Raw genomic sequence first — 27,794 nt, forward strand, 5'->3', positions numbered from 1 at the left:
TGCTTTAGGAAGCTGGGAAGGCTAAACTAAAAAGGTGGGATTTCAATCGAGCCTTGAAGGTCTGGATTGAGTCAGATGCGTGAATAGCATGAAGGAGGTTGTTCCAGAGGTTAGGTGCGACTGAAGCGAAAGCATTTACAGCACAGGCTGGGAAAAGTAAATTCTTGAGTTTCTTAACATTTCAAACCTCATTTAAAAGTAAAAACCTCCACCTGACATTCCCTGTTTACACATTAAAAAAGAAAGAAAAGAAAAGAGTTACCAGTTTGTATTTTGACTGAATAAACTTCAGGTTATTGCACAGCGTCTGAGCTTAGGACTCTGACTTATAACAATAATTTTGTTGTTTATCAATCACTTTTTACCAACCCGGTGCTGGGATCTAACTAAATATAAGATATATGTCACTACATTAACACACAGTCATAATTTGTATATTATCAGTTAGCTGTTAGTAAGAATGTGTGTAAATCGCAGACATTTCCAATCACAGAGCCAAGATGTTTATGCCACAGGCTGTGCAGTGACTTCCTCCAGCAGAGGTTTGTGGAGCTCTGGGTCGTCAGTGCTCTAAAAGAGAAAAAAATATTTGTGAAGTGTCGACTCCCTCCAATCAAACAACCATGACTGCGCACACTTTGATGACAATTTCATGCAGGAATACAAAAAGGAATCAATGTTTAATGAAATATTTAATGTAAGTCAGCATTAAAAATAAAGTGCAATTACAATTTATTTTATTGTTATTAAAACAAACTGTGGTAAGCTGTTGTTGTCCACACTAACAGAAAGTTGGGCACAGCTGTTCAAACTTCCTCTGGTCTATTTTTTTATTAGTCCCAACAGCTCTTCTTCCTCATGGCTCTCTCTCTCTCTCTCTGCAGCAGTTCCACCATGAAGCTCTGATTCACACAGTCTCTCCCTAAAATCTGCAGCCTGAACTCTGGACTTGCTGTCCTGGGCCGGTCCACGTGGGAGCCCGTTTCTACAAAGATTTTGAAGTTCCACAAATATTCTGGACTGACTGAGCTTCATGCCTTAAAGTCATGATGGGCTGTTGTTTTGTTTTATGTTGTCATCCTGCTCTCTGTCTGTACATCAGATATAAACTTTAACTGACTCACTCAAACTGGTAGAGAGCATGAGAACACTGCACAGACTCACTGTTACCTGGTTTCACTGATATTCAGACAAAACAAACAGAATTCCTGCAAGAACACTTCATGTGTTCAGCCAATATCTTCTACTATTTAACATGTTTATCAGAATGTGTTTGAACCTTTTTGTTGTCCATTATCTACCTTGTTTTGTCCTTTTTCTTTGTTCCTCAGAGCCTTGATTCCCAGGACAGCAGAGCTTATCACAACACAGAGCTCCAGAACAGACAAGGTGATCATCACAGCACTGATGCTTCTCAGGAGCATCTGATGGGACGCAAACAACAGCGTTTCATCTACAGTCTCAAAATGTTATATACTGCAGTATATAAGATAGTATCATATAGTGTATATGTGCGATTTTTCTTTCTGCTTTCCCTAACTTACCACCAGCACTGCTTGGCCCTCGTAGCATTTCTCCTGAAGGAGTTTTTCCTCCAAAGACCTTGTTGTTTCCCTGCCATACCCGTAACCATTGTAACCATTGTAGCCATTGTAGCCATTGTAGTATTCATAACAGTTCCACCAAGAACGAATGTTTCCTAAATTAATGCTGTACAGTGCAATGGCTGTAATGGCAAAAGCAACTCCAGCCAGATTCAGAATCACAGTAAGGATGACCTGAAAAACAAAAATGACCAGTTAATGTACAAGAAAATATCCAAACCATAAATGACACTTAGTGCATTCTTAGACTAAAGTATCATAGCCTCTGTGAGTACACATGTTTTCATAGTCATGCCTGGATTCTTCATTAATCTAAACGTTGGTTTCTGTCTAGTTGCTGCTTTAGGATATGATGGTTGTTATTTTCATGTTAAGTTTGGGTTTCTGTTTTTGGTTTGTTAATGTTATTCTTCACTTCAGATTAATGAAGTATCTGATTCTGATGATTCTTCAGATTTGGAATCTCTGTCGTAGATGTCATGGTCCGGAATCTGGTGAGTCCATGTTTATGTTTTGTGTTTATCAATTTTTAGTTTTCTGATTTTTTGTTATTTTCTTCCAGTGTTTAGGTGTTCACTGTGCTCCCTTGTGTTCATGTCTTTTTACTTTGACGGTCCCTTGTCTCATGTCTGTGTCCCTAGCATTGTCTCCCCTTAGGCTACATCCACACTAGCCCGGATAGATTTGAAAATGGCGTTTTCATCTGAAAACTCTCCGCGTCCACACTAGCGCTTTCAGTCATTTTCACAGAATTGTGCGTCTACATTGAAACGGCCCAAAACGCTTACGCTCCAGTCCTGCGCAAAAGCGAGTGAGAATTAAAGAACTTAAATAAAAGCTATCTGGAGCACGTACAAACTGATGTTAATCTTTTTTTAGGGCTGTCAAAATTTATACAGCAATCAAAACAACTGCTGTATAATGCTGGATCACATCCCCTATTCAGTGTAATGTTCAGGAAATCTATTGTGACTGTTGTCTTCATGCATGCTCAATCATCCAGGCAAGGAAATCCCAGAAAGCTGGTTCAGTGGGAGAAACGTTTGGTCACTCATCCATCCTCTTCAGTCTCATTTGCATACTTACTGAAACTAGCACCACTGATGAACAATGGGCTGTGAGGTCAGTTTCTTGACCATTAGTATGCAAATTGTCACGACCTCTGATCTACAACTACTGATCAAAGACCATTGATCAGTGGCCATGAGTACCATTGAATATGAAAAGTTGCAGGTTAGCCTTCTTAGACTGTAAGATTTCCATCAGTAACGAGAGACATTTAAATGTTGATGTGTACCGTAAAACCACGCATACAGATCAGTATTTAAGGTTTGACTCTCACCATCCAGTGGAGCACAATCTGGGTATCACCAGTGCGCTACAACACAGAATGAACACCATCCCCACAGACAAAGTGGTCAGGGAAGCAGAAGAACATCACATCAAGAAGGCCCTGAGTTAATGTGGTTATCCCAGCTGGATGTTTGTCAAAGCTGGGAAGGCTCCTAAAGAAAGCTCCAACTGATCCAGGAGAGAAGGACAAGTGCTGCCTAAGTGAAAACCCTTTGTGATCCTGTATGTGTCATGAGCATCGGAACAATTAAGACTCATTTTTTCTAAACACCGTGTCTCTGTGGCTTTTAAAACCCTGAACATGTGCCATCCGGCGCAACACAGAAGAGCTACCTCATCCGGTCAGGACTAATCACACCTACAGGCCAGTGGACAATCTTTCCATGATGAGGATGTAACATCCTGATTGTTGTTTGTAATATAAACTGTTTCAAGATGCAGTGCGAAAAGTTGGAGGTGGGGTCAGGAGTGGGAAATAATTTTTATCAAAGTATTTTATTTGCTAAAAATAATTTAGCAATTATATGTAGACTAGAGGGGTGTTAAGTCCTCCTTCAGCAAACTTCCCTCCAGTATTTATGCAAGTGTGTGTATGCTGTAGGACATACTGTACATGTTTAGTATATTTATCATGAATGCAAATAAGAATAAGACATGACAACAAAAAGTCCTTTAGAGATCATATGAAAATGTTTTACAGCTGAAATACTCACCAAACATGGACTTGGATACTTCTCAGACAAAACGCACACAGTGCCGAACATGATGAACTAGACAAAAGACAAAATAAATAAATACATAAATAAAGTTCACGTCCATCTTTTTACTGAGTGCAACAGAGAAAACAGAGGGGTCTTTATGGACATTTTATCCCCTCTTCTTGCAGGATATGTTGTAAATAAAACTTTTCATCATGAGAGAGCAATTGTTTGTTTGTGTGAACTGCTATTTTGAACTATAGCTAATTTTTAATGTAACCTAGCAAAACTATGAATCTGTGTTTGTAAATGTGCACTGGTGTCATCACACTTAAAAAGATCTTGGACAAAACTTGGCAATTAAGCTTTCTGTCACATATTTAACTGTGGAAAGATATGTTTGACCCCCAAAATGATCTTCTCGTAAAGATTACTCAGTTGATTCCTATTCCATCACTGTGACAGGTTTGGTTTACATGGCACTTTGTTGGCATTATATATATATATATATATATATATATATATATATATATATATATAGATTATAGATATATATATCTATATCTCCATCATTATTTACTTACCAATGCACCCAACCAAAATGGAAAGCCTAAGTAGTTTAAGTAAAGGGAGTTCCAAGTGCTATAGAGTATAAGTCCCAATCCAATGTTGAGAAACCCGATCATTATCTGCAGCGTCTGTGAAAAATGAAGTACAGTATGAACAGTGAACATTGTGCAGTTTAAGAAAAAACTACAAATTAAAAAATAGGCATAATATAAAATGTGATGTGTAGATGGTTGTAGCTCACCCCCAGCACTGTCTGAGAAGCTCTGTTGAGACTTCTCAGGTGCTGAGACACAGTGCAGCACACTGGACTGTAGCAAAGGTTCTTGAGGATCTGGCACAGAGGAGGCCAAGGACTTTGGGGGTCAGTGGTCAGAGTGAGTACAGTGACCCCATCAGCCTTGGACACAGTCACTGACATCCTGTCTTGAGATCCTGGAGACTGAGAGACAAGAAAAAACTGAAATAAGAATCAGATTAAAGTCTTAGCAGCAAAAACAATTTGATCCACACACCTCACTTCCCTTCACTTTCCACCAAAGGAGCTTTAAACAGAATTTTAAAAGTAATTTGTTAATTTAATTAAACCGACTTGATGCTGGGACGCTGTAACATCACTGCACGCTCTCAAGTTGGCTTTAACAGGTGACACGGGTTCTTCATATGGATAACACTGTGCTGATACTAGTTTACAAGAATGTTTTACATGGAAAGGCAACCTCCAGGTGCTGAAAATGGAATCCCGCAGTGATGTACCCAGTCCCTTTACTGTGTCGGCTACAACAGCAGGTCACTGTATGTTGTATGTTTTATTGTAATATGTATTTATTTAGATTGTAAGCCCAACAAGGGACAATTGTTGAAAATTAGCAGTAGCTATAAACCTATGTGCAGTACATCAGTCTCATGTCTTGCACTTGAACTATGTTAAACTGCACTGTCCCTTTTAAATAAATAAATTCAAATTCAAACTTGTCATAAACTTCTATGTTAAAATTTTCACTTCACAGCAGAAAAAAGTTTGTCGTGTGCTACAAAAATGACTTTGGTCTCTATAGATCATTTCTGGCATAATAATAATAACAATTATATTCATAATAAAAGTGTGATGGTCTGTAGTAGGGTGACTCCATGTTTCGGTTTTTGTTTATTCAATGTTCTGGGTTTTTCATGATTTGTTTTTTTGTATTTTCTGTTCCTTAGTTTTTCTTTAGCACTGCTGTGATTTCCTTTAGGTTTTGTCTCTGTGCCTCCCTTGTGTTCCTTCTGTTGTGTCTTATTTTCCTGGTTCGATGTTTGTGTTATTTCCTGTTTTACTTTGACAGTCCCATGTCCAATGTCAGTGTGTCTAATTTTCTTCCCCTTGTCTTGTTATGTCTAATTAATCCCAGCTGTGTTTCCCTCCTACATCCCATTCCCTCATTATTCCCTTGTATATTTAAACCCTGTGTGTTCCTTTGCCTTTTGTCCTGTTGTACCTCCTCATGTGTGTAAGTCTCCCTGTGTTTCTGGTTTGGAGTTTTAGTTCTAGTTTTCTAGAACTAAAACTAGAGTCCTGTGTTTGCATCCCCTTCCTGCCTGCCTCTGCCTCACATGACAAAAAGTTGTCATTATAAATTTTTTAATCTTTCATTTCTGCTGAATTGTTTCTACTTCCTCCCTCAGTTGTTACATGAAAAATCTCTTTCTCAATAATCGTTGCCACATTTATATCAACAAAGCTAAATAAAAGAAACCTTTTCTATTTAATGCAACACATTTCAAAAACTCCAGAAATGTAGTTAAATCCACAGTTTTAGCAGATAAATGTGCAGCACATAGTGATGTCAGCACCATGCCCCAGCTTTATTTACTGCACGCTCTTGTTCAAGGAACAAGGAAGTCATGTTTTTGTGTTGTTTTCCACCCATAACCTGAAACCCCTGTACCAATCGATAAATATATGTACTATATTTTATATTTATTATTAGACTTCTTACTGTATAAGTTGTATTTTTGTCTTCCAGAAATCATAAAATCAGTTTCAACTTGATGTGTTTTCTGATGTTGTTAAAACTTACAACATGGAGATAAATGAACAACGATTAGATTAAACCACATTTTTTACATAAATACACAACTCTTAATTAGTCTGAATTACAAGCTGAATCAAACATGAAAGACTTACCTGTTAGTGAAGAACAAAAACTTAAACACCTCCGTTTGAAAAGCAAACAAGTCTGATCAAGTAAGCGGTACACTGGAAAGAGGAAACCAAGAGCTGGCCAAACCTGTTACCAATAGCACCTCCTCTTTATGCTCTCGGTTGTGAGAAAGGTGAGCATAAAAAATATGATGTATAAGGTAACACCTGCAGAAAAGGTAGCAGTGACATGAGAGGAGCCACAAGTTTATGTTCAGTTCATGTCAAGAGTTAAAGAAATATTTTCAGCAAACATGGCAAACTTAAACTTCAAACATTCATCAAATAAACTTGATCAGCAACTTTATAATAAAGATTTTTATTACAATTAATTAATTGGGACGTATGTCTGTGAAGGTTCTCAGTCATCCAGGTCATCGTAGTCAAAGGAGCTTGCAAAGAAAAGCGTCTGGACTTCTTTAATTAAGTTGCTTGAAAGCAACTTAAAGAAGTCCAGACGCTTTTCTTTGCAAGCTCCTTTGACAATTAATTGGGACAATCAGTCAAACATAATTAAAAGAATCACCTGTTAACAAACTTGGTGCGTTTGCTGCACAGTTTGGAAAAAGTAAACAGGAAAGAAATACAACAGCACTCTCTGGTGGTCACAGCAACACTCTTACTACACCTTTATTGTACAATTACAAGAAAAAGGTTATGAGCCGTGTCCACTTCTCCACAGGCAACCAGTGATGAATAACAGCGTTCTGCTTCTGTAATAAAACTGTTAGGGGCACACAACCATTTTGAGAACCGCGGCACCGTGTCATGCAGGACGCATCTCCCTTCGAGAAGTAATTGTGTAACAGAATAAAGTGTGAAATGGTGTACTGAGCAGGGTTTTGTCTTCCATCGGATGCCTATGAGAAATCAAAAGAACTCAGTGAAGTGTTGATATTCAACACTAATTACTATTTCTATCGTTACAATGTCGTTACCGTTACCAACAAGAAAATGCGGGGCGGTCGCGTTACAATTTTTCAACAACGGTTGAAGCTGTCTTCAGCTTACTGCACCTTACATCAGTTGCACAGACTTAGCTCTCTATGTAAGTAATCTGGGCGCTACAGCTTTAAGCAGCTGCGCGCGCTCCCGCAGACAGCAATCACTTTCTACCAGATGATCACTTTTTGGCACAACACCTGGAGCTCAGGGGGGGCAAAACAATTGCACGAGTGCTGCTGTTTGACTGAGGAAGAATAAAGTAGTCGTGGTAAGCCAATCACATGACCACTTCAAGATGACAAAGCAACAAGGTGATATATACCAGTTTTTAAATGGTGTTGATAGGCCACGTAAACCCAGAGTCATGATAAACAATATATACGCAGCGTTTTTTCCTGAATAGTTTCGTCACATTTACTGTCTAAAGACAGCGCTAGCAAGCACTCTCTGCTTATGAGCAAAAAATAAAAACAAAACAAAACAAAAAACAGCCCTTTTGTATTGGTGGAAAAATAATAATAATACATTTTATTTGAACGCACCTTTCAGAACACTCAAGGACACTGTACACGGTAGAATAATAACAGCAACATAAAAGCAAGCAGTTTACACAATCATAAAAGCATAAGACATAAATCAAATTGAAAATAGCCGAGTGGAGAAGCTATGTTTGATAAGCTATTTTGAACAAATGAGTTTTGAGTTATGACTTAAAGAGAGAGAAGGAAGAGATATTTCTTAAATCAGGAGGAAGGGAATCCCAGAGTCGAGGAGCAGAGTAGCTGAAAGCCCTGCTACCCATGGTGGCAAGACGGGGGGAGGGGACAGAGAGAGAAAGGGAAGAAGAAGATCTAAGACACCGAGATGGGGCGGTGATCTGAACCAGATCAGAGAGATATGGAGGAGAGAGATGATGAATAGCCTTAAATTTGTGCAAGAGTATTTTGAAATTGATGCGATATTTGACCAGGAGCCAATGAAGCTGCTGCAGGACAGGAGTGATGTGGTGGACAGAAGGGGTCCTGGTGATAATACGGGCAGCAGAGTCCTGGACACGTTGGAGCTTGTGGGTGGATTTTTGAGTAAGACCAAAAAGAAGTGAATTACAATAATCAATCCGGGAAGTAACAAGGCTATGGACAAGAATGGCAGCGACATGTGGGGTGAGAAAAGGACGGAGATGATTAATGTTGTGCTACTCAAAATATTTGAATTCTAATTTTGCTGAAAATTTCATGTCATCTTGGTCTGATTCAATAATTCAGAGACAAGTTAAAAATATAATTAATAGGAATAAAAACAAAAAAAAACCCATATAAAACATTGCACGGCCATGATGTGCTAATTATATATTTAAAAAAATAAATGTAGAGGTAGGAATTGCAATTAATATAAATCTCAAAGTATTCACAACATTCCTGACCAGAAATAGGCCTCTGCACCTGGGGTGAGGGTGTGGCCATGAAAACAATGTGACATGCCATTGGATGTTGGGACACATAATAACATGAAGCTAAGCATTGGCCAATGGATGTGAACTAACAACCACAAGGTCGCGGGTATGGCTGCACTGTGGGAAAAAATCCTAATATGAAAGTATTTTATTGTTCATTTTACAGTTTTGTTCTGTTCTTCTAGAATATCATTAAAGTTACGTAAATAGACTGTGATTCCACATTTCAAATGTAAATTAACGTTAAATCACTGTAATGTAATAAAACATAATTTTCATGATTATTAAATGTATCTGTCTGTACATATGCATATTTAGATTGTTAAAATACATTCACAAATGTATCATGATTTCACAAATATCTGTCCGTTATTTGAAAGATTGAACTGTTGAATTCAAATGTAATGCTATGGAAAAGTATATAACATGATTCCTATAAGCTTGTGTTACTTCACATAAGTATTATTATCATTGCTGTTTAGGGCGATCGTGGTTCAAGAGTAGGCAGTTCGCTTGTGATCAGAAGATTGCCGGTTCGAGCCCCGGCTCGGACACTCTCTGTATTGTGTCCGTGGTCAAGACTCTTCACCTGCTGCCTACTGGTGATGGCCAGAGGGGCGATATGGCAGCCTCGCCTCGCCTCGCCGGAAATTGGCGGGTCATTCCCCTCATCCCCAGACTCTGCTTCCTCCTCGGAAGACGTGTCAGTGGGATTAAGGAGGTCCTCGAAGTATTCCTTCCACCGCCTGACAATTTTCTCAGCCAACGTCAGCAGCGCTCCGCCAGCACTATACCTCCTCTCAATTTTAAATGCATGTAGACATTGAGGGTTCTGAGGAGGGCTCGTGCTACACCTGCTGCTCTCTGGCAGGAAGCACCATGCCCTCCCGTGTTTTAAATGCACTTTAGAACAACACGCAGCACACTACACATGAGCGGGAGGAGGGAGGTATGGGGTCTTCACACACTCCTGTTCTCTGTTAGCCATCGGGGCGGAGGGGCTGGGAGGAGATATTGGCTGTCCGACTGGGGTCTGGGATGTCTGCTTGCCTCCACCCGAAAGGAGAGGGCAACATCTCCTGGGTCTATGTGTGGTTTCACCCTCGGGGGGTGAGTTTACCTGGACATGGGGTATAGAGTATGTTTGGGGAGTATGATTGTGTGTACAGTGTCCATTAGTGTCTGCCTTTACATTGGGTGAGTGCTGAGTATTTGTATATGCGTCCATGGGGGGGAGGGGGGGGGGGGGGGAATGCATGTTTGTGTCTGTGTCTATATGTCAGGTCGGGTCTTAGACTCCACGTCTGGGAACATCTCAGGCCCTCCAGAGTATGGAAGCCTATCTCCTCTCACTACACTCCCTGCTGGTTGCTGATGCCCTCAGGTGTCGGTTGGTGGTTTTTGGGCTGGGCACTCAGGTATGTACCAGTTCACTCCTGGTGGCTCCTTGGAGGGGCCGGGCTTGGTCAGGTCTCCTCCGGGGGATGGAGGGCCCTCAGGCCTCTGGGCCTACGGTTTGGTTCACTTGGGCACAGCTGGCGGGAACGCCACTGCAGCCCCCTCTGGTTTCTGCTCCATGGCTGCTGGTTGGCCTCTTGTCTGGGGCTCTACTCAGTTATTCCCAGGAGGGTGGCAAGGATGCCCCTCCGATGGTCCTCCTTGGGCTCTTGGGGCCTCTGGATGTCTCGGGCCTGATCTCCTCAATGCCTGCTTCATGACCTGGGGGACGGGGCTATGGCTCCCCATACCCCCTAGAAGATGATTATATGGAGAAACCATTTGAATAATAACACGCTCATCCATACAGGTGTGCACACAGGTGTACACACGGGTGTTCACTGTTCATAGACACAAACCACACCTTTCTTGTGTTATGGAAATTTTAACAATAACCTTCAACACACCCAGTGAGCTTGAGTTGAAGTGGGTTTAATAAACACATTGCAATGTGGAGAGAGCATCCCAGTGAAACACCAGGACCATCTCTGAATTGTGGCCATCGCCCTTACATCTTATATACAGAGACACAGACAAAGAACATTCCACAAACTCTTACACGCTGGCCCCTCTCACGGGGGGACTATGACCTTGTTTTTTGCTTGGCCGTCACCTAAGGATTTACATCCTTTTTTTTTTTCTCTTTGTTTTTTTGCCTGTCCCGTTTGGCTCTTTTTCCATCAGAATTATTGTCTAAAGATGAGGGAAGATGCCCAACGGATTTACTTTACCACATTGACCATCCCAGCCTTACCGTAATGGTCTATTTGATTCACCTTTTATTGTTTTTCTTCCAAATGCAATGAGAATGTGTTTTGGTCTCGATCTGATTCACAATTACAGGCAAACAATCTGAATTTAAAAAAAAAAACGCACAACAGCTGAACTTTTCATGTTTTATTGAACATACCAAGAAATCCTTTACAGCACAGGCTGAGAAAAGTAAAAATTTGAGTTTCTTAAAATTTCAAACCTCATTTAAAAGTAACAACCTCCACCTGACATTCCCTGTTTAAACACTTCTGTAAAAAAAGAAAGAAAAGAAAAGACTTGTAACAATTATTTTTTACATACGCAGGTGCTGGGATCTAACTAAACATAAGATATACATCACTACATCAAAACACAGTAATAATTCGTATATTATCAGTAAGTTATTAGTAAGAATGTGTGTAAATCGCTGATATTTCGTGAACAGAGTCAGGCTGTTAATGCCACAGGCTGTGCAGTGACTTCCTCCAGCATAGGTTTGTAGAGCTCTGGGTCGTCAGTGCTCTAAAAGAGAAAAATAATATTTGTGAAGTGTAAACTCCCTCCAGTCACAAACACGACTGTGCACACTTTGATGACATTTTCATGCAGGAATACACAAAGGAATCAACATTTAAGGTGACATTAAAAATAAAGTGCAATTACAATTTATTTTATTGTTATTAAAACAATAGCTCCGGAGTCAGCCGACAGGTATCGACAGGCGAAGCGGAATGCGGATCGGGCAGTGGCTGAAGCAAAAACTCGGGTGTTGGAGGAGTTCGGAGAGGCCATGGAAAAAGACTTTCGGACTGCCTCGAAGAGATTCTGGCAAACCGTCAGGCGTCTCAGGAGGGGAAAGCGGTGCTCTACCTGCACTGTGTATAGTGCTGGCAGAGCGCTGCTGACGTCGACTGAGAAAATTGTCAGGCGGTGGAAGGAATACTTCGAGGACCTCTTTAATCCCACTGACACAGCTTCCGAGGAGGGAGCAGAGTCTGGGGATGAGGGGAATGACCCGCCACTCTCCGGGGGCGAGGTCACTGAGGCAGTTAAACAGCTCCTTGGTGGCAGAGCCCCTGGTGTTGATGAGGTCCGCCCCGAGTTCCTGAAGGCTCTGGACGTTGTAGGGCTGTCCTGGTTGACACGCCTCTACAATGTTGTGTGGAGATCAGGGGCAGTACCCCTGGACTGGCAGACCGGGGTGATGGTCCCCATCTTTAAGAAGGGAGACCGGAGAGTGTGTTCCAACTACAGGGGGATCACGCTCCTCAGCCTCCCTGGGAAAGTCTATGCCAGGGTGCTGGAAAGGAGAGTTCGTCCGCTAGTCGAACCTCAGATACAAGAGGAACAATGCGGTTTTCGTCCTGGTCGCGGAACACTGGACCAGCTCTTTATCCTCTCGAGGATACTTGAGGGTGCATGGGAGTTTGCCCAACCAGTCTACATGTGTTTTGTGGACTTGGAGAAGGCATTCGACCATGTCCCTCGGGGTGTCCTGTGGGAGGTGTTGCGGGAGTATGGGGTGTCTGGCCCATTGTTACGGGCCATTCGATCCCTATACAACCGTTGCAAGAGCTTGGTTCGCATTGCCGGCAATAAGTCGGACTCGTTCCCGGTGGGTGATGGGCTCCGCCAGGGCTGCCCTTTGTAAACAGTTCTGTTCATAATTTTTATGGACAGGATTTCTAGGCGCAGCCAAGTGGCGGAGGGCTTTCACTCATCTCTGATTTTTGCGGATGATGTGGTTCTGTTGGCTTCATCGGGTGAGGGCCTCCAGCTTGCACTGGAACGCTTCGCAGCCAAGTGTGAAGCAGCGGGAATGAGGATCAGCACCTCCAAATCTGAGGCTATGGTTCTCAGCCGGGAAAGGGTGGAGTGCCCACTCCAGGTCGGGGATGAGTTCCTGCCCCAAATGGAGGAGTTCAAGTATCTCGGGGTCTTGTTCGCGAGTGATGGGAGAAGGGAGCCGGAGATCGACAGACGGATTGGGGCTGCGGCTGCAGTGATGCGGATGCTGCACCGGTCCGTCGTGGTGAAGAGGGAGCTGAGTGTAAAAGCGAAGCTCTCAATTTACCAGTCGATCTACGTCCCTACCCTCACCTATGGCCACGAGCTGTGGGCAGTGACCGAAAGAACGAGATCGCGGATACAAGCGGCAGAAATGAGCTTCCTCCGAAGGGTGGCTGGTCTCTCCCTTAGAGATAGGGTGAGACGTTCGGCCATCCAGGAGGGGCTCAGAGTAGAGCCGCTGCTGCTCCACATCGAAAGGAGCCAGCTGAGGTGGTTCGGGCATCTGACAAGGATGCCTCCTGGGTGCCTCCTGGGTGAGGTGTTTCAGGCATGTCTAGGGTTGCCAACTCCCTGAAAAATAAATAAGGGACACCTCGTGGCCAGGGCCGGGCGACCCAGTTGTCTTCACCCTTCCCAGTGTGGTGAATTTTCTAGCTCTTTTTTTGTGTGTGAAATTATTTTTTTAACCATTTGACTTGAATTTGATTTAAGTAGATGTTTATTCTTTGTGATATGAACACATGTGAAACAAATGATCATTTAGCCATTTATTTTTAGCTCAAAATGACAACATTAACACAATAAAACAGGTCTCCTTCTTAAACAGAAGCCTGTCATGCTTAACTTTTGAGAATATAAGTAAATCTTTCTTTAAAAGAACTCTGTCCTGCTTAACTTAAAATAATAGAAAACAATAGAAAGAAAAACATTCTTGTAACAGTGCACATTTAGTGCATTTAGTACAATTGGCTTCAGTTGAGGTATTATTTCAGCTTTTCTAATGCTAATCAGCTGCTCCTGTTTGTAAACCCGCTTGTTCCCATGATTACGCATCTTAACTCATCATCATTATTCATCTATGTATTACTTTTATGTATTAGTCATCTATTTGTAATCATCTATCCTTGCAGTTGTTTATTACACAAAATAAATTATATTATCACACTTCTGGCCACATAGCGCTGATATTCACTGCACATGCCCATATTAACTTTTTCCAGCCAGGTGTTTTCCTTTTCCCATTCTTCCCTTTCTCTGAGGGGAACAAACATTGCTGCTCTAATGCTGGGCTTACACTGTGCGGTTTTAGGCCCATTTTGAGCCGATTTTTGAGTGATCTTCATCGTGCGTCGTGTAGTATACGTGGGGTAACGAGAAGCGATTAACACCTCACGACCAGCTCCCGATCATCAATCGCTCGTGAGGGTCTCATCACAGCCGCTCACACTGCTCGCGCGCAAACACGTAAACGTTGGTGTAAAAGATGGAGCAGCACGGCTGTGCAGCCTGTGATCTGGACACAAGCGATGGAGGCACAACTTGTAGAACTTTTCAAAGCTCATCCGAGCCTTTTCGATGTGGCATCACAAAATTATCACGACCACAACAACCGTGAAAATAGTTGGATTTACATTGCTGCTCAGTCACAGCTGCCCGATCAATGTTTTTCATTAGCAATTTAGCAAAGTTGATGGTGGTGGTGTGTGTGTCTGTGTGAGTGTAATGCTGGGCTCACACTGTGCGATTTTTGGCCCATTTTGAACCGATTTTTGAGTCGTGCGACCGATTTGGCGATCGGCCCGATTTTGGCCTTCATCGTGCATCGTGTAGTATACGTGGGGTAACGAGAAGCGATTAACACCTCACGACCAGCTCCCGATCATCAATCGCTTGGTCGTGAGGGTGTCACCGCAGTTTGTCACACTGCGCACGCGCAAACACAAATGTCAGCGAAAAAGACGGAGCAGCACGGCAGTGCAGCGTGTGATCTGGACACAAGCGATGGAGGCACAACTTGTAGAACTTTGGAAAGCTCATCCGAGCCTTTTCGATGTGGCCTCACAAAATTATCACGACCACAACAACCATGAAAATAGTTGGATTTACATTGCTGCTCAACCACAGCTGCCTGATCAATGTTTTTCATTAGCAATTTAGCAAAGTTGATGGTAGTGGTGGTGTGTCTGTGTGAGTGAAAGACAGAGAGAGAGCGCGACAGATTTTCTGTTACAAGCTTCATGTTATGGAGGCACAGTGTGAGCACTCAGGTCGCATCAGAGCATCGGGCCGTATAGTGTGAGACTCTGCATCGTGACCTACCAACTTTTAACCCCTGCGAGTCAATTGTGCAGTTTGAGCAGGAGCTGAATAACGCGACTGAAAAAATCGCACAGTGTCTGCCCAGCTTTAGGTGTACTGTCGTCCGAGACTTGCACCGCAGTGTCGGCGTTTGTTTCCCTGTTGGCCATGCTTCTTGTTGTGGTCATCTGTTGTCTTCCGGTATTTTCTCCGTAAGCGACCTTTCCTCGACCAATGAGATGAGCGGTAATCTGAATCGTCATACTCGAATTGTCATAAGTGTGCTGTCAGCTCATTGGTCACAAAGCAGGAGAGGGGCTGGGAATTATGTTTTCAAACAAAGCGTTAATTCCATTAACATTTATAGACTACTTTTGATTCTCACTGTATTACGGGACAAAGTGCGTCCCTTATTAGCTCAATACGGGACGTGTACTTTTGTTTCGAAATACGGGACGATTCCGTTTTTTAAGGGACGGTTGGCAACCCTAGGCATGTCCCACCGGGAGGAGGCCCCGGGGCAGACCCAGGAAATGCTGGATAGATTATATCTCTCAGCTGGCCTTGTAACGCCTTGGTGTTCCCCCGGATAAGCTGGAGGAGGTGGCTGGGTGGAGGAGGTGGCTGGGGAGAGGGAGATCTGGGTCTCTCTGCTTAGGCTGCAGCCCCCGCGACACGGCCTCGGATAAAGCGGATGAAGATGGATGGATGGATGGATCTTATTAAAACAAATTTTGATAAGCTGTTGTTTTTCAAACTAACATAAAGTTGGGCACAGCTGTTCAAACTTCCTCTGGTCTATCTTTTTATTAGTCCCAACAGTTCTTCTTCCTCAAGGATCTCTCTCTCTCTCTGCAGCAGTTCCACCATGAAGCTCTGATTCACACAGTCTCTCCCTAAAATCTGCAGCCTGAACTCTGGACTTGCTGTCCTGGGCCGGTCCATGTGGGAGCCAGACGTGGGACTGACTGAGCTTCATGCCTTAAAGTCATGATGGGCTGTTGTTTTGTTTTATGTTGTCATCCTGCTCTCTGTCTGTACATCAGATATAAACTTTAACTGACTCACTCAAACTGGTAGAGAGCATGAGAACACTGCACAGACTCACTGTTACCTGGTTTCACTGATATTCAGACAAAACAAACAGAATTCCTGCAAGAACACTTCATGTGTTCAGCCAACATCTTCTACTATTTAACATGTTTATCAGAATGTGTTTGAACCATTGTGTTGTCCATTATCTACCTTGTTTTGTCCTTTTTCTTTGTTACTCAGAGCCTCAATTCCCAGGACAGCAGAGCTTATCACAACACAGAACTCCAGAACAGACAAGGTGATCATCACAGCACTGATGCTTCTCAGGAGCATCTGATGGGACACAAACAACAGTGTTTCATCTAAAGTCTCAAAATGTTATATACTGCAGTATATAAGATAGTATCATATAGTGTATATGTGCGATTTTTCTTTCTGCTTTCCCTAACTTACCACCAGCACTGCTTGGCCCTCCAAGCATTTCTCCTGAAGGAGTTTTTCGTCTAAAGATGGAGGCCTTATTGTTTTCCTTCCATACCCGTAATCATTGTAGCCATTGTAACCATTGTAGCCATTGTAGCCATTGTAGCAATCATAGTTCCAACGAAAGCCAATGTCTCCTAAATAAACGCCGTACAGTGCACTGCCTGTCATGGCAAAAGCACCTCCAGCCAGATTCAGAATCACAGTAAGGATGACCTGAAAAACAAAAATGACCAGTTAATGTACAAGAAAATATCCAAACCATAAATGACACTTAGTGCATTCTTAGACTAAAGTATCATAGCCTCTGTGAGTACACATGTTTACGTAGTCATGTCTGGATTCCTCATTAATCTAAATGTTGGTTTCTGTCTAGTTGCTGCTTTAGGATATGATGGTTGTGAATTTGGGTTTGGGGTTTCTGTTTTTGGTTTGTTAATGTTATTCTTCACTTCAGATTAATGAAGTATCTGATTCTGATGATTCTTCAGATTTGGAATCTCTGTCGTAGATGTCATGGTCCGGAATCTGGTGAGTCCATGTTTATGTTTTGTGTTTATCAATTTTTAGTTTTCTGATTTTTTGTTATTTTCTTCCAGTGTTTAGGTGTTCACTGTGCTCCCTTGTGTTCATGTCTTTTTACTTTGACGGTCCCTTGTCTCATGTCTGTGTCCCTAGCATTGTCTCCCCTTAGGCTACATCCACACTAGCCCGGATAGATTTGAAAATGGCGTTTTCATCTGAAAACTCTCTGCGTCCACACTAGCGCTTTCAGTCATTTTCACAGAATTGTGCGTCCACATTGAAACGGCCCAAAACGCTTACGCTCCAGTCCTGCGCAAAAGCGAGTGAATTTGCGCAAATTAAAGAATTTGAATAAAAGCTATCTGGAGCACGTACAAACTGATGTTAATCTTTTTTTAGGGCTGTCAAAATTGAGACAAATCAAAACAGCTGCTGAATAATGCACTCCGCTATCTTTGTTTAATTGGTCACATGACTGCATCACATGACTAAAATGCATCATCGTTTTAGAAAGTCTGCGTTTTCAAACATCCACACTGCAATGGGACAGCTCTGTTTGGAAATATATGCGATTTCGAGAGCGCTTTCAAAACGCTTTGGTGCAGTTGTGGATAGTTGTGGACTTTGCTGTTATTCTTTGTGATTTTTTTTAAATGTTTTTGGATTGTTTGTTCTTTTTTTTTGTCTGGCAGCTGACACAGTCTCTCAGAGGATGGGATTTTTCTTTTTAAGGGGGGGTGACAGGAGGAGAGAAGCTGCAGAGACACATAATAAAACTGCAACTCTGCTTCCTGGTCCCAAGTCTAGATAATCAGATTTGTGGAGGGGGGTTCACTAATTTGGCCAGATTTCTAAAAAATGAGAGCTTCTTCGACGTGAATTATAATTGTACAGAAGTTACGTTTAAACTTAGGCAGCAGTTTTTTAACCTTAGCCAGCTAATCTGCCTCTTTTTCATTTTCCTCTTCCTTTATTCTTCTTGACATAATGAAATATAGAAACAGAACGAGTTCTGGATCACATCCCCTATTCAGTGTAATCTCTCAGGAAATCTATTGTGACTGTTGTCTTCATGAATGCTCAATCATCCAGGTAAGGAAATCCCAGAAAGCTGGTTCAGTGGGAGAAACGTTTGGTCACTCATCCATCCTCTTCAGTCTCATTTGCATACTTACTGAAACTAGCACCACTGATGAACAATGGGCTGTGAGGTCAGTTTCTTGACCATTAGTATGCAAATTGTCACGACCTCTGATCTACAACTACTGATCAAAGACCATTGATCAGTGGCCATGAGTACCATTGAATATGAAAAGTTGCAGGTTAGCCTTCTTAGACTGTAAGATTTCCATCAGTAACGAGAGACATTTAAATATTGATGTGTACCGTAAAACCACGCATACAGATCAGTATTTAAGGTTTGACTCTCACCATCCAGTGGAGCACAATCTGGGTGTTACCAGTGCGCTACAACACAGAATGAACACCATCCCCACAGACAAAGTGGTCAGGGAAGCAGAAGAACATCACCTCAAGAAGGCCCTGAGTAAATGTGGTTATCCCAGCTGGACATTTGTGTTACGGCCTCTGGCCTTCCTCTATGGAAATCAAAGTGCTCCAGGACTCACGGGGGATTGGCTGGCCTAGACCTATGCTCGCCCCAACTTCATGCAGATCAGAGCGTGTCAGACCACTCACACCATTGGCTGCTGCAGGAGCCTTGAGTACGACAGACCAATGACACAGCTGCTTGCAATTATGACACAGCTGCCTGCAATTACCTGAGAATATAAAAGGCTGAGGATGCTTCATTCGAAGAGGGACTTGTTGACTCGAACAGACTGTGAAGATTGTCTCGCCTTTTGCCTTTTGCCTCCTGCCTCCATTTGAGCCTTTGTTTTGAGTTGCCTCCAGTGAAATGTTTAGATGAATAGTGTTCTACTGGTGCTAGTAGTGTTACTTGCAAAAAGAGCAACAAGCCTATTTTGTAGAACATGATGTTCTACTGCTTCAATGGTCTCCACCAGGTGCAGATTGTCGTGCCCTCTGTGTACCGACAGAAAATCCTGGCCCTTGCCAATGAAAGCCAGTGGTCGGGACACTTGGGCATCACGAAAACATACCAGCTACTATTAAAACATTTCTTTTGGCCTGGTATGAAGCATGATGTTTCTAAATTTTGCAACAGTTGCCATGTATGTCAGATTGCAGGTAAACCTAATCAGGTCATACCCCCGGCTCCGTTGTGTCCCATTCCTGTAGTGGATCAGCCATTTGACCATGTCATAGTAGACTGTGTGGGTCCACTACCTAGAGCAAAATCAGGAAAGCAATACCTTCTCACGATCGTGTGTGCAGCTACCCGTTTCCCCGAGGCTGTCCCGTTACATAAGGTTACAGCAAAATCTGTTGTTAAGGCGTTGACAACATTCTTTTCAGTGTTTGGCTTGCCAAAGGTCATACAGACTGACCAGGGCTCAAACTTTCAATCTAAGTTGTTCAAACAAGTGGCTAGCACTCTAGGTGTCAAGCATGTCGTGTCCTCTGCTTATCATCCTGAATCGCAAGGTGCATTAGAGCGGTGGCACCAGACCTTAAAGACGATGCTACGCCAATACTGCCTGAAGTCTGAAAAGAGCTGGGATGAGGGTGTTCCATTTGTGTTATTTGCTGCCCGTGACGCTGTGCAGGAGTCACTTGGTTTTAGTCCTTCTGAACTGGTATTTGGCCATAGGCCACGGGGACCCCTCAAAGCTCTGAAAGAGGCATTTTTGAGCCCACATGGAGTTTTCGAAGTAAATGTCAGCAGTTATGTAAAGCACTTCCGTGAGCGTTTGAATCAAGCCAACGCTCTGGCTAAACAGCACCTTGCCGTTTCACAGGGAAAGATGAAACGCCATTATGATAAGGCTTCTGTTAAAAGAACCTTTCAGGTGGGTGACCAAGTTCTTGTGCTCTTGCCTGTTCCAGGCTCAGCCTTGTCTGCTAGGTATAGCGGCCCCTTTAAAGTTTGTGAATGGAGAGGGGAGACAGATTATGTAATTTGCACTCCCGACCGCAGACGCAAAACACGCGTCTGTCACATAAACATGTTGAAACTGTACCATCCTCGGTCAACACCAGAGCCTGCTGGGTTCTGTGCTCCTATTGTAGCCTCAAGCCACCTAGAGGAAGGAGGGGTGGACGAGGTTGATGGTTTAAACATAAGTTATCCCACCTGTTCTAGACCCCGTCTGTCTAACTCAGAAATGCTGAATGCATTGCCGAGTTGGCTTGAGCATCTGTCTTCGGAGCAGCAAGAAGACATAACTGCCTTGATTAGGGAATACACCTGTTTATTCGGGGATGTGCCAACTTGCACTACGGTGCAAGAGCATGACATTGATGTCCAGGGAGCTAAACCTATTAAGCAGCATCCTTATCGAGCCAGCCCCCATAAGCGCTTGCTCATGAAACAGGAGGCTGACTATCTGCTGCAACATGGCTTAGCGAAGCCCAGTCAAAGCCCCTGGAGCTCGCCTTGTATAGTGGAATCTAAGCCAGATGGCTCGCCCCGCTTTATTACAGACTTCCGGAAGGTGAACTCTGTGACTGTGGCTAACTCACATCCTCTCCCAAGAGTTGAGGATTGTGTGGACAGTATTGTGACTGCTCAGTATGTCACGAAATTAGATCTTCTTAAAGGTTACTGGCAGGTCCCTTTAACTGAACGTGCCTCTAACATCTCTACCTTTGTTACACCTGATGATTTTCTACAATACACAGTCATGGCTTTCGGCATGTTTAACGCTCCTGCCACCTTCCAGAGGCTAGTAAATAAAGTCCTCCATGGCCTGTCCAACTGCAGTGCCTACCTAGATGATCTAGTAGTTTACACTGAAACATGGCAAGATCATTTGGAAACGTTACACCAGGTATTTCACCGTTTGGCTCAAGCTACTCTAACTCTCAACTTAGCTAAGTGTGAGTTTGCCAAAGCTACAGTGACGTACTTAGGCGTGAGTTGCGTAGGTTTCTGGGGATGGTGGGCTACTACAGAAACTTTTGTAAAAATTTCTCCACTGTAGTGAAGCCATTGACTGACCTACTCAGCCCAAAGGTTGAGTTTATATGGTCAAGTGAATGTCAAGATGCTTTTGAGAGTGCAAAAGCCCTCCTCTGCCACACCCCTGTGTTAGCTGCACCTGATTTGACGCGACCATTCAAACTTGAGGTTGATGCCAGTGCTGTTGGGGCTGGGGCAGTGCTGTTGCAAGAAGACTTGCAGGGATTAAACCACCCCGTTTGTTACTTTTCCCGCAAGTTCAATAAAAAATCAGTTAAACTACTCCACCATTGAAAAGGAGACCCTGGCTTTGTTGTTGGCTCTTCAGCACTTTCACGTATACCTGGGATCCAGTATGTTACCTCTTGTTGTGTACACCGACCACAACCCACTCGTGTTCCTTGCTCGCATGTTTAATCATAACCAGCGCCTTATGCGCTGGGCTCTGTTGTTGCAGGAATACAACTTAAGTATTCACCATAAAAAGGGGTCTGAAAATGTTTTAGCTGATGGTCTGTCCCGCTTGTAAACATGTTTTACTGTGTTTGTTCTTTGTTGTTGTTCACACTCTGTAATGTCTGCTTCTGCCCAACATAGTTGGTATTTTAAGGGGAGGGGTGTTACGGCCTCTGGCCTCAGGTGGCCCCGCCTTCCTCTATGGAAATCAAAGTGCTCCAGGACTCACGGGGGATTGGCTGGCCCGGACCTATGCTCGCCCCAACTTCATGCAGATCAGAGCGTGTCAGACCACTCACACCATTGGCTGCTGCAGGAGCCTTGAGTACGACAGACCAATGACACAGCTGCTTGCAATTATGACACAGCTGCCTGCAATTACCTGAGAATATAAAAGGCTGAGGATTCTTCATTCGAAGAGGGACTTGTTGACTCGAACAGGCTGTGTAGATTGTCCCTCCTTTTGCCTTCATTTGAGCCTTTGTTTTGAGTTGCCTCCCGTGAGATGTTTAGATGAATAGTGTTCTACTGGTGTTAGTAGTGTTACTTGAGTTGTTTGTTATGTTTGTCTAAAATCCCTCTATTGCCTAGTGAGCTGTTTCACTAACGGGTCAAAGGAGCTTGCAAAGAAAAGCGTCTGGACTTCTTTAAGTTGCTTGAAGACGTTTCACCTCTCATCCGAGAAGCTTCTTCAGTTCTAAGGTCAAATGGTGGAGAGTCCCAGATATAAACCTAGTGGGAGTGACCCCCACAGAGGGACAAAAGGACCCCCTGATGATCCTCTAATCACCTGAGCCAAGGTGTGAAACTGGGTGTGGGTCCCAATCAGCCAGAGTTTCGGGTGTGTTCATTGTGAAACCTGGCCCCACCTTGTCATGCGAATTCCTGAGGTCAGATGGCCCAGGATGTGAGTGGGCGTTAAGGCGTCTGGGAAGGGATCTCAAAACTGGATTATAGATGGCAGAGAGTTGGTGTCGTAAACCCCGCCTCTGTTCAAAGATGGTCGCTCACAGTGGACATAGATGGCTTCTTTCACTCCTCTTTCAAACCATCTGTCCTCTCTGTCCAAAATGTGAACATTGGCATCCTCGAAAGAGTGTCCTTTATCCTTAAGATGCAGATGGACTGCTGAGTCTTGTCCTGTGGAGGTGGCTCTTCTGTGTTGTGCCATGCGCTTGTGAAGTGGCTGTTTGGTCTCTCCAATGTAGAGGTCTGAGCATTCCTCGCTACACTGTACAGCATACACCACATTGTTAAGTTTGTGTTTTGGCGTTTTGTCTTTCGGGTGAACCAGTTTCTGTCTGAGTGTGTTGCTGGGTCTGAAATACACTGGGATGTCATGCTTGGAGAAAACTCTCCTGAGTTTTTCTGATACACCGGCTACATAGGGGATGACAATGTTGTTGCGTCTGTCCTTCTTATCCTCCTTCGCTGGTGTCTGGTCTTCTTTTCTGTGCCTCTCACTAACGGTTTTCAGTTGTGTTAATAAACCTCGTGTGTTTCTTTTTATCTAACCTCCTGGTCTCTGGGCTCATTTATGTTACATCCGCTGTCGCCTAGCAGAGCCGGGTCATAACAATTTGTCAAAGCTGGGAAGGCTCCTAAAGAAAGCTCCAACTGATCCAGGAGGGAAGGACAAGTGCTGCCTAAGTGAAAACCCTTTGTGTTCCTGTATGTGTCATGAGCATCGGAACAATTAAGACTCATTTTTTCTAAACACCGCGTCTCTGTGGCTTTTAAAACCCTGAACATGCTCCGCCAAAAATTGGGGAATCAGGGAAACCAAACAACCTTTGGAGAAATGGATGGCACCACACAGAAGAGCTACCTCATCAGGCCAGGACTCTGCAGTCTATTCACACCTACAGGCCAGTGGACAATCTTTCCATGATGAGGATGTAACATCCTGATTGTTGTTTGTAATATAAACTGTTTCAAGATGCAGTGCAAAAAGTTGGAGGTGGGGTCAGGAGTGGGAAATCATTTTTATCAAAGTATTTTATTTGCTAAAAATAATTTAGCAATTATATGTAGACTAGAGGGGTGTTAAGCCCTCTCTCCGCAAACTTCCCTCCAGTATTTATGTAAGTGTGTGTATGCTGTAGGACATACTGTACATGTTTAATATATTTATCATGAATGCAAATAAGAATAAGACATGACAACAAAAAGTCCTTTAGAGATCATATGAAAATGTTTTACAGCTGAAATACTCACCAAACATTGACTTGGATACTTCTCAGACAAAACGCACACAGTGCCGAACATGATGAACTAGACAAAAGACAAAATAAATAAATACATAAATAAAGTTCACATCCATCTTTTTACTGAGTGCAACAGAGAAAACAGAGGGGTCTTTATGGACATTTTATCCCCTCAGGATATGTTGTAAATAAACTTTTCGCCATGAGAGAACAATTGTACAGTTTAAGGAGGTTGGAAAGACTATATAATTTGTTTGTTTACAAAAACAAATTGTATGGTTTGTTTGTGTAAACTGGTATTTTGAACTATAACCAATTTTTATGTAACCTAGCAAAACTATGGTAAATGACCTGTATTTGTATAGTGCCTTACTAGTCCCTAAGGACCCTAAAGCGCTTTACACAACCAGTCATCCACCCATTCACACACACATTCACACACTGGTGATGGCAGCTACATTGTAGCCACAGCCACCCTGGGGCGCACTGACAGAGGCGAGGCTGCCGGACACTGGCGCCACCGGGCCCTCTGACCACCACCCGTAGACAACGGGTGAAGTGTCTTGCCCAAGGACACAACGACCGAGACTGTCCAAGCCGGGGCTCGAACCGGCAACCTTCCGATTACAAGGCGAACTCCCAACTCTTGAGCCACTATGAACTGGTGCGTGTAAATGTGCACTGGTGTCATCACACTTAGATAGATCTTGGACAAAACTTGGCAATTAAGCTTTCTGTCACATATTTAGGAAAGATATGTTTGACCCCCAAAATGATCTTCTCGTAAAGATTACTCAGTTGATTCCTATTCCATTACTGTGACAGGTTTGGTTTACATGGCCCTTTGTTGGCATTTCATTTCTCATCTTGTGTATCCAGTATGACCTGATGTGAAATGGAAAAACAAATCTGGTCATCTTTTTTTCGTAACCAAATCTCACTAACAAGGGAGCAACACAGGTGACCAATTTATGACAAACAGACAACCACACACTCTCATTTCCACTCCTAAGGACAATTTAGAATTACAAGTTAACATGAAACACATCTTTGGGCTGTGGAGGAAACCGGATCACCCAGAAATAACTCGCACACAACTGACACCCAGTCCAGAACCTTGTTGCTATCAGGCAACAATAACAACCACTGTGCTGCTTATTAGACAATGCATGTATGCACATATATATATACGGTTCAATATCGTTGCACCCCTAATATATATATATATTAGGGGTGCAACGATATTCGTATCGATATTGAACCGCTCGATACAGTGCTTTCGGTTCGGTACGCATATGTATCGAACAATACAAAATTTGTAATTTATTTTATCAACTTTCCTTCTGACGATGCTGTCTGTGTTGAGCGCTCAGTGAATCTGCGTTCGACTACTCCGCCTAGGGTCGACAGTGCAGCCTAGGCGGAGTAGTCGAACGCAGATTCACTGAGCGCTCAACACAGACAGCATCGTCAGAAGGAAGAGCGCAGGGCAAGCTAGCGAGACAGAAGTTAAGCTCTCCTTACAACATGGACCTCCCCCACCCTCATTCAGATCTGGCGTTTGGAATTATTTTGGTTTTCATGTGACGTATGACCCTGAAGGTAAGCGAGTCATGGACTAAAGTAAAACAGTATGTTGGATGTGCCATGCAATGCTGAATTACATGGGTGAGAACTAGTGTGTTAGCGCAGTTAGCTCGTTAACGTGTTGGCCGTCTAGCCCCATGCACGGGGCGATCGGCGGTAGCTCGTTAACGGAGATTTGCCGTGTTGTGGCGTTAAGGTCATTTCAACGAGATTAACCTGACAGCACTAGTGGGAACACAACGAATATGACTGCACATTTACGCCGACATCATCCTAGTGCAAAGACAAGTGGAAGCAGAAAAAAAACAAGCAAGCATGCTACTAACTTTAGCCGAGTCATTTAGACAGCTGTTAGCACATGATTCTCCTTATGCTGCTGAGAATATAGCCCAGAAGAAGCGGATAGTATAGCTTTTATTTTGGAAAGAGACATTTCTCTGTAATAAACTCTCTTTTCCAAAGATGAGTGATTCCTCAATCAGATACAGGGCTTGCAATATCGCTAGCCCGACGTCCCGGGGCTAGCGATTTTTTCAGTCGGGGTACCAAAATCTATCTCTTCCCTGCCCGTCGGGCTATTGTAGGAAAAATATATGTCAATGCTTTTGCATTCTTTCGGAAATGTAGCTGGGTAATTATGTCATTGGCATCGGTGAGCCACTGTCAATATGTGACATATTGAAATCGCGTTTGAATTTGCGCTTGTTTTTTTGCTTTCACTTTGCAATGGCGCGAACTGTGTATAGAGAGCGACAGCACTGATCTGTGAGTGATGATAATTTGTGCACCAATTCCTCTGACATCATCTTATTAATTGTTAGCTTACTATGCAAACATGACAAGTGAAATCTCCCGCAGCAAGCTTAAACATGTGAGAGGTTGATCGCGCAGAGAATCGCTGAGCTTATGTGAGTGCGTGTTTAAAAGCAGCAGGATATATATTTGACTATGACCTGGATGACTGAGAACCTTCACAGACAGATATATATTTTAGTTCTGCTGAGCCAAATAAGACCGGTCAGGGTGAAGAAGTGACAGCCAAAGAAAAGCTTACCACAAAACGGAGAAGTTATGACAAATCAGACTATAAGGAAAAAAGAAAGTGCAGCTTTATGGTTTCATGGACAAAAGAATTTCTGTGGCTGCAATATGATGAGCTAAATAAACAGGGCTGCACATAAGTGGTCCGCAGGTGCGTATTCGCTGTCAAAATAAAAAACACGCACAAGGGTTAGGGTTAAATTTAAAAACTGTACTTTTGAGTTAAAATATATATTTATAATTTTAATAAATGACAAATTAAAAAGGCATGAACATTTTTTTTGTATCGAAAAAATATCGAACTGTGACACCAAAGTATCGAACCGAACCGAACCGTGAATTTTGTGTATCGTTGCACCCCTAATATGTATATATATATATATATATATATACATTCATTCCATCATTATTTCCTTACCAATGCACCCAACCAAAATGGAAAGTCTAAGTAGTGTATGTAAGGGGAGGTCCAATCGTTATAGAGTATAAGTCCAAATCCAATGTTGAGCAGCCCGATCATTATGTGCAGCGTCTGTGAAAAATGAAGTACAGTATGAACAGTGAACATTGTGCACTTTAAGAAAAAACTACAAATTAAAAAATAGGCATAATATAAAATGTGATGTGTAGATGGTTGTAGCTCACCCCCAGCACTGTCTGAGAAGCTCTGTTGAGACTTCTCAGGTGCTGAGACACAGTGCAGCACACTGGAATGTAGCAAAGGTTCTTGAAGATCTGACACAGAGGAGGCCAAGGACTTTGGGGGTCAGTGGTCAGAGTGAGTACAGTGACCCCATCAGCCTTGGACACAGTCACTGACATCCTGTCTTGAGATCCTGGAGACTGAGAGACAAGAAAAAACTGAAATAAGAATCAGATTAAAGTCTTAGTGGAAAAACAATTAAACCCACACACCTCACTTCCCTTCACTTTCCACCAAAGGAGCTTTAAAAAGAATTTTAAAAGTAATCTTTTAATTAATTAAACCGACTTGATGCTGGGACACTGTCACATCACTGCACGCTCTCAAGTTGGCTTTAACAGGTGACACGGGTTCTTCATATGGATAACACTGTGCTGATACTAGTTTACAAGAATGTTTTACATGGAAAGGCAACCTCCAGGTGCTGAAAATGGAATCCCGCAGTGATGTACCCAGTCCCTTTACTGTGTCAGCTACAACAGCAGGTCACGTGTCATAAACTTCTATGTTAAAATTTTCACTTCACAGCAGAAAAAAGTTTGTCGTGTGCTACAAAAATGACTTTGGTCTC

General features: G+C 42.9%; 2 protein-coding genes across 2 annotated transcripts; both read right to left on the reverse strand.

Annotated features, from left to right (window-relative positions):
* Positions 1 to 346: 346 nt before the first annotated feature.
* Positions 347 to 4,643, reverse strand: LOC146623511 (uncharacterized). The gene is made up of 6 exons (XM_085365957.1): positions 4,467 to 4,643; positions 4,240 to 4,353; positions 3,671 to 3,727; positions 1,545 to 1,778; positions 1,302 to 1,424; positions 347 to 570 (listed from the first exon to the last, which is right to left on the reverse strand). Exons 1-6 carry the CDS (start codon positions 4,641 to 4,643, stop codon positions 505 to 507), a joined length of 771 nt encoding a protein of 256 aa, XP_085222083.1. The 3' UTR covers positions 347 to 504.
* Positions 4,644 to 11,499: 6,856 nt separating this feature from the next.
* LOC146623512 (uncharacterized) lies at positions 11,500 to 27,342 on the reverse strand. The gene is made up of 6 exons (XM_085365959.1): positions 27,166 to 27,342; positions 26,939 to 27,052; positions 23,903 to 23,959; positions 16,630 to 16,875; positions 16,387 to 16,509; positions 11,500 to 11,574 (listed from the first exon to the last, which is right to left on the reverse strand). Exons 1-6 carry the CDS (start codon positions 27,340 to 27,342, stop codon positions 11,500 to 11,502), a joined length of 792 nt encoding a protein of 263 aa, XP_085222085.1.
* Positions 27,343 to 27,794: the final 452 nt, after the last annotated feature.

Source organism: Diplotaxodon limnothrissa, linkage group LG11 (assembly GCF_057381915.1).
Source record: "Diplotaxodon limnothrissa isolate DT_005_m linkage group LG11, D_limnothrissa_male_GT1.1, whole genome shotgun sequence".
Lineage (NCBI taxonomy): Eukaryota > Metazoa > Chordata > Actinopteri > Cichliformes > Cichlidae > Diplotaxodon > Diplotaxodon limnothrissa.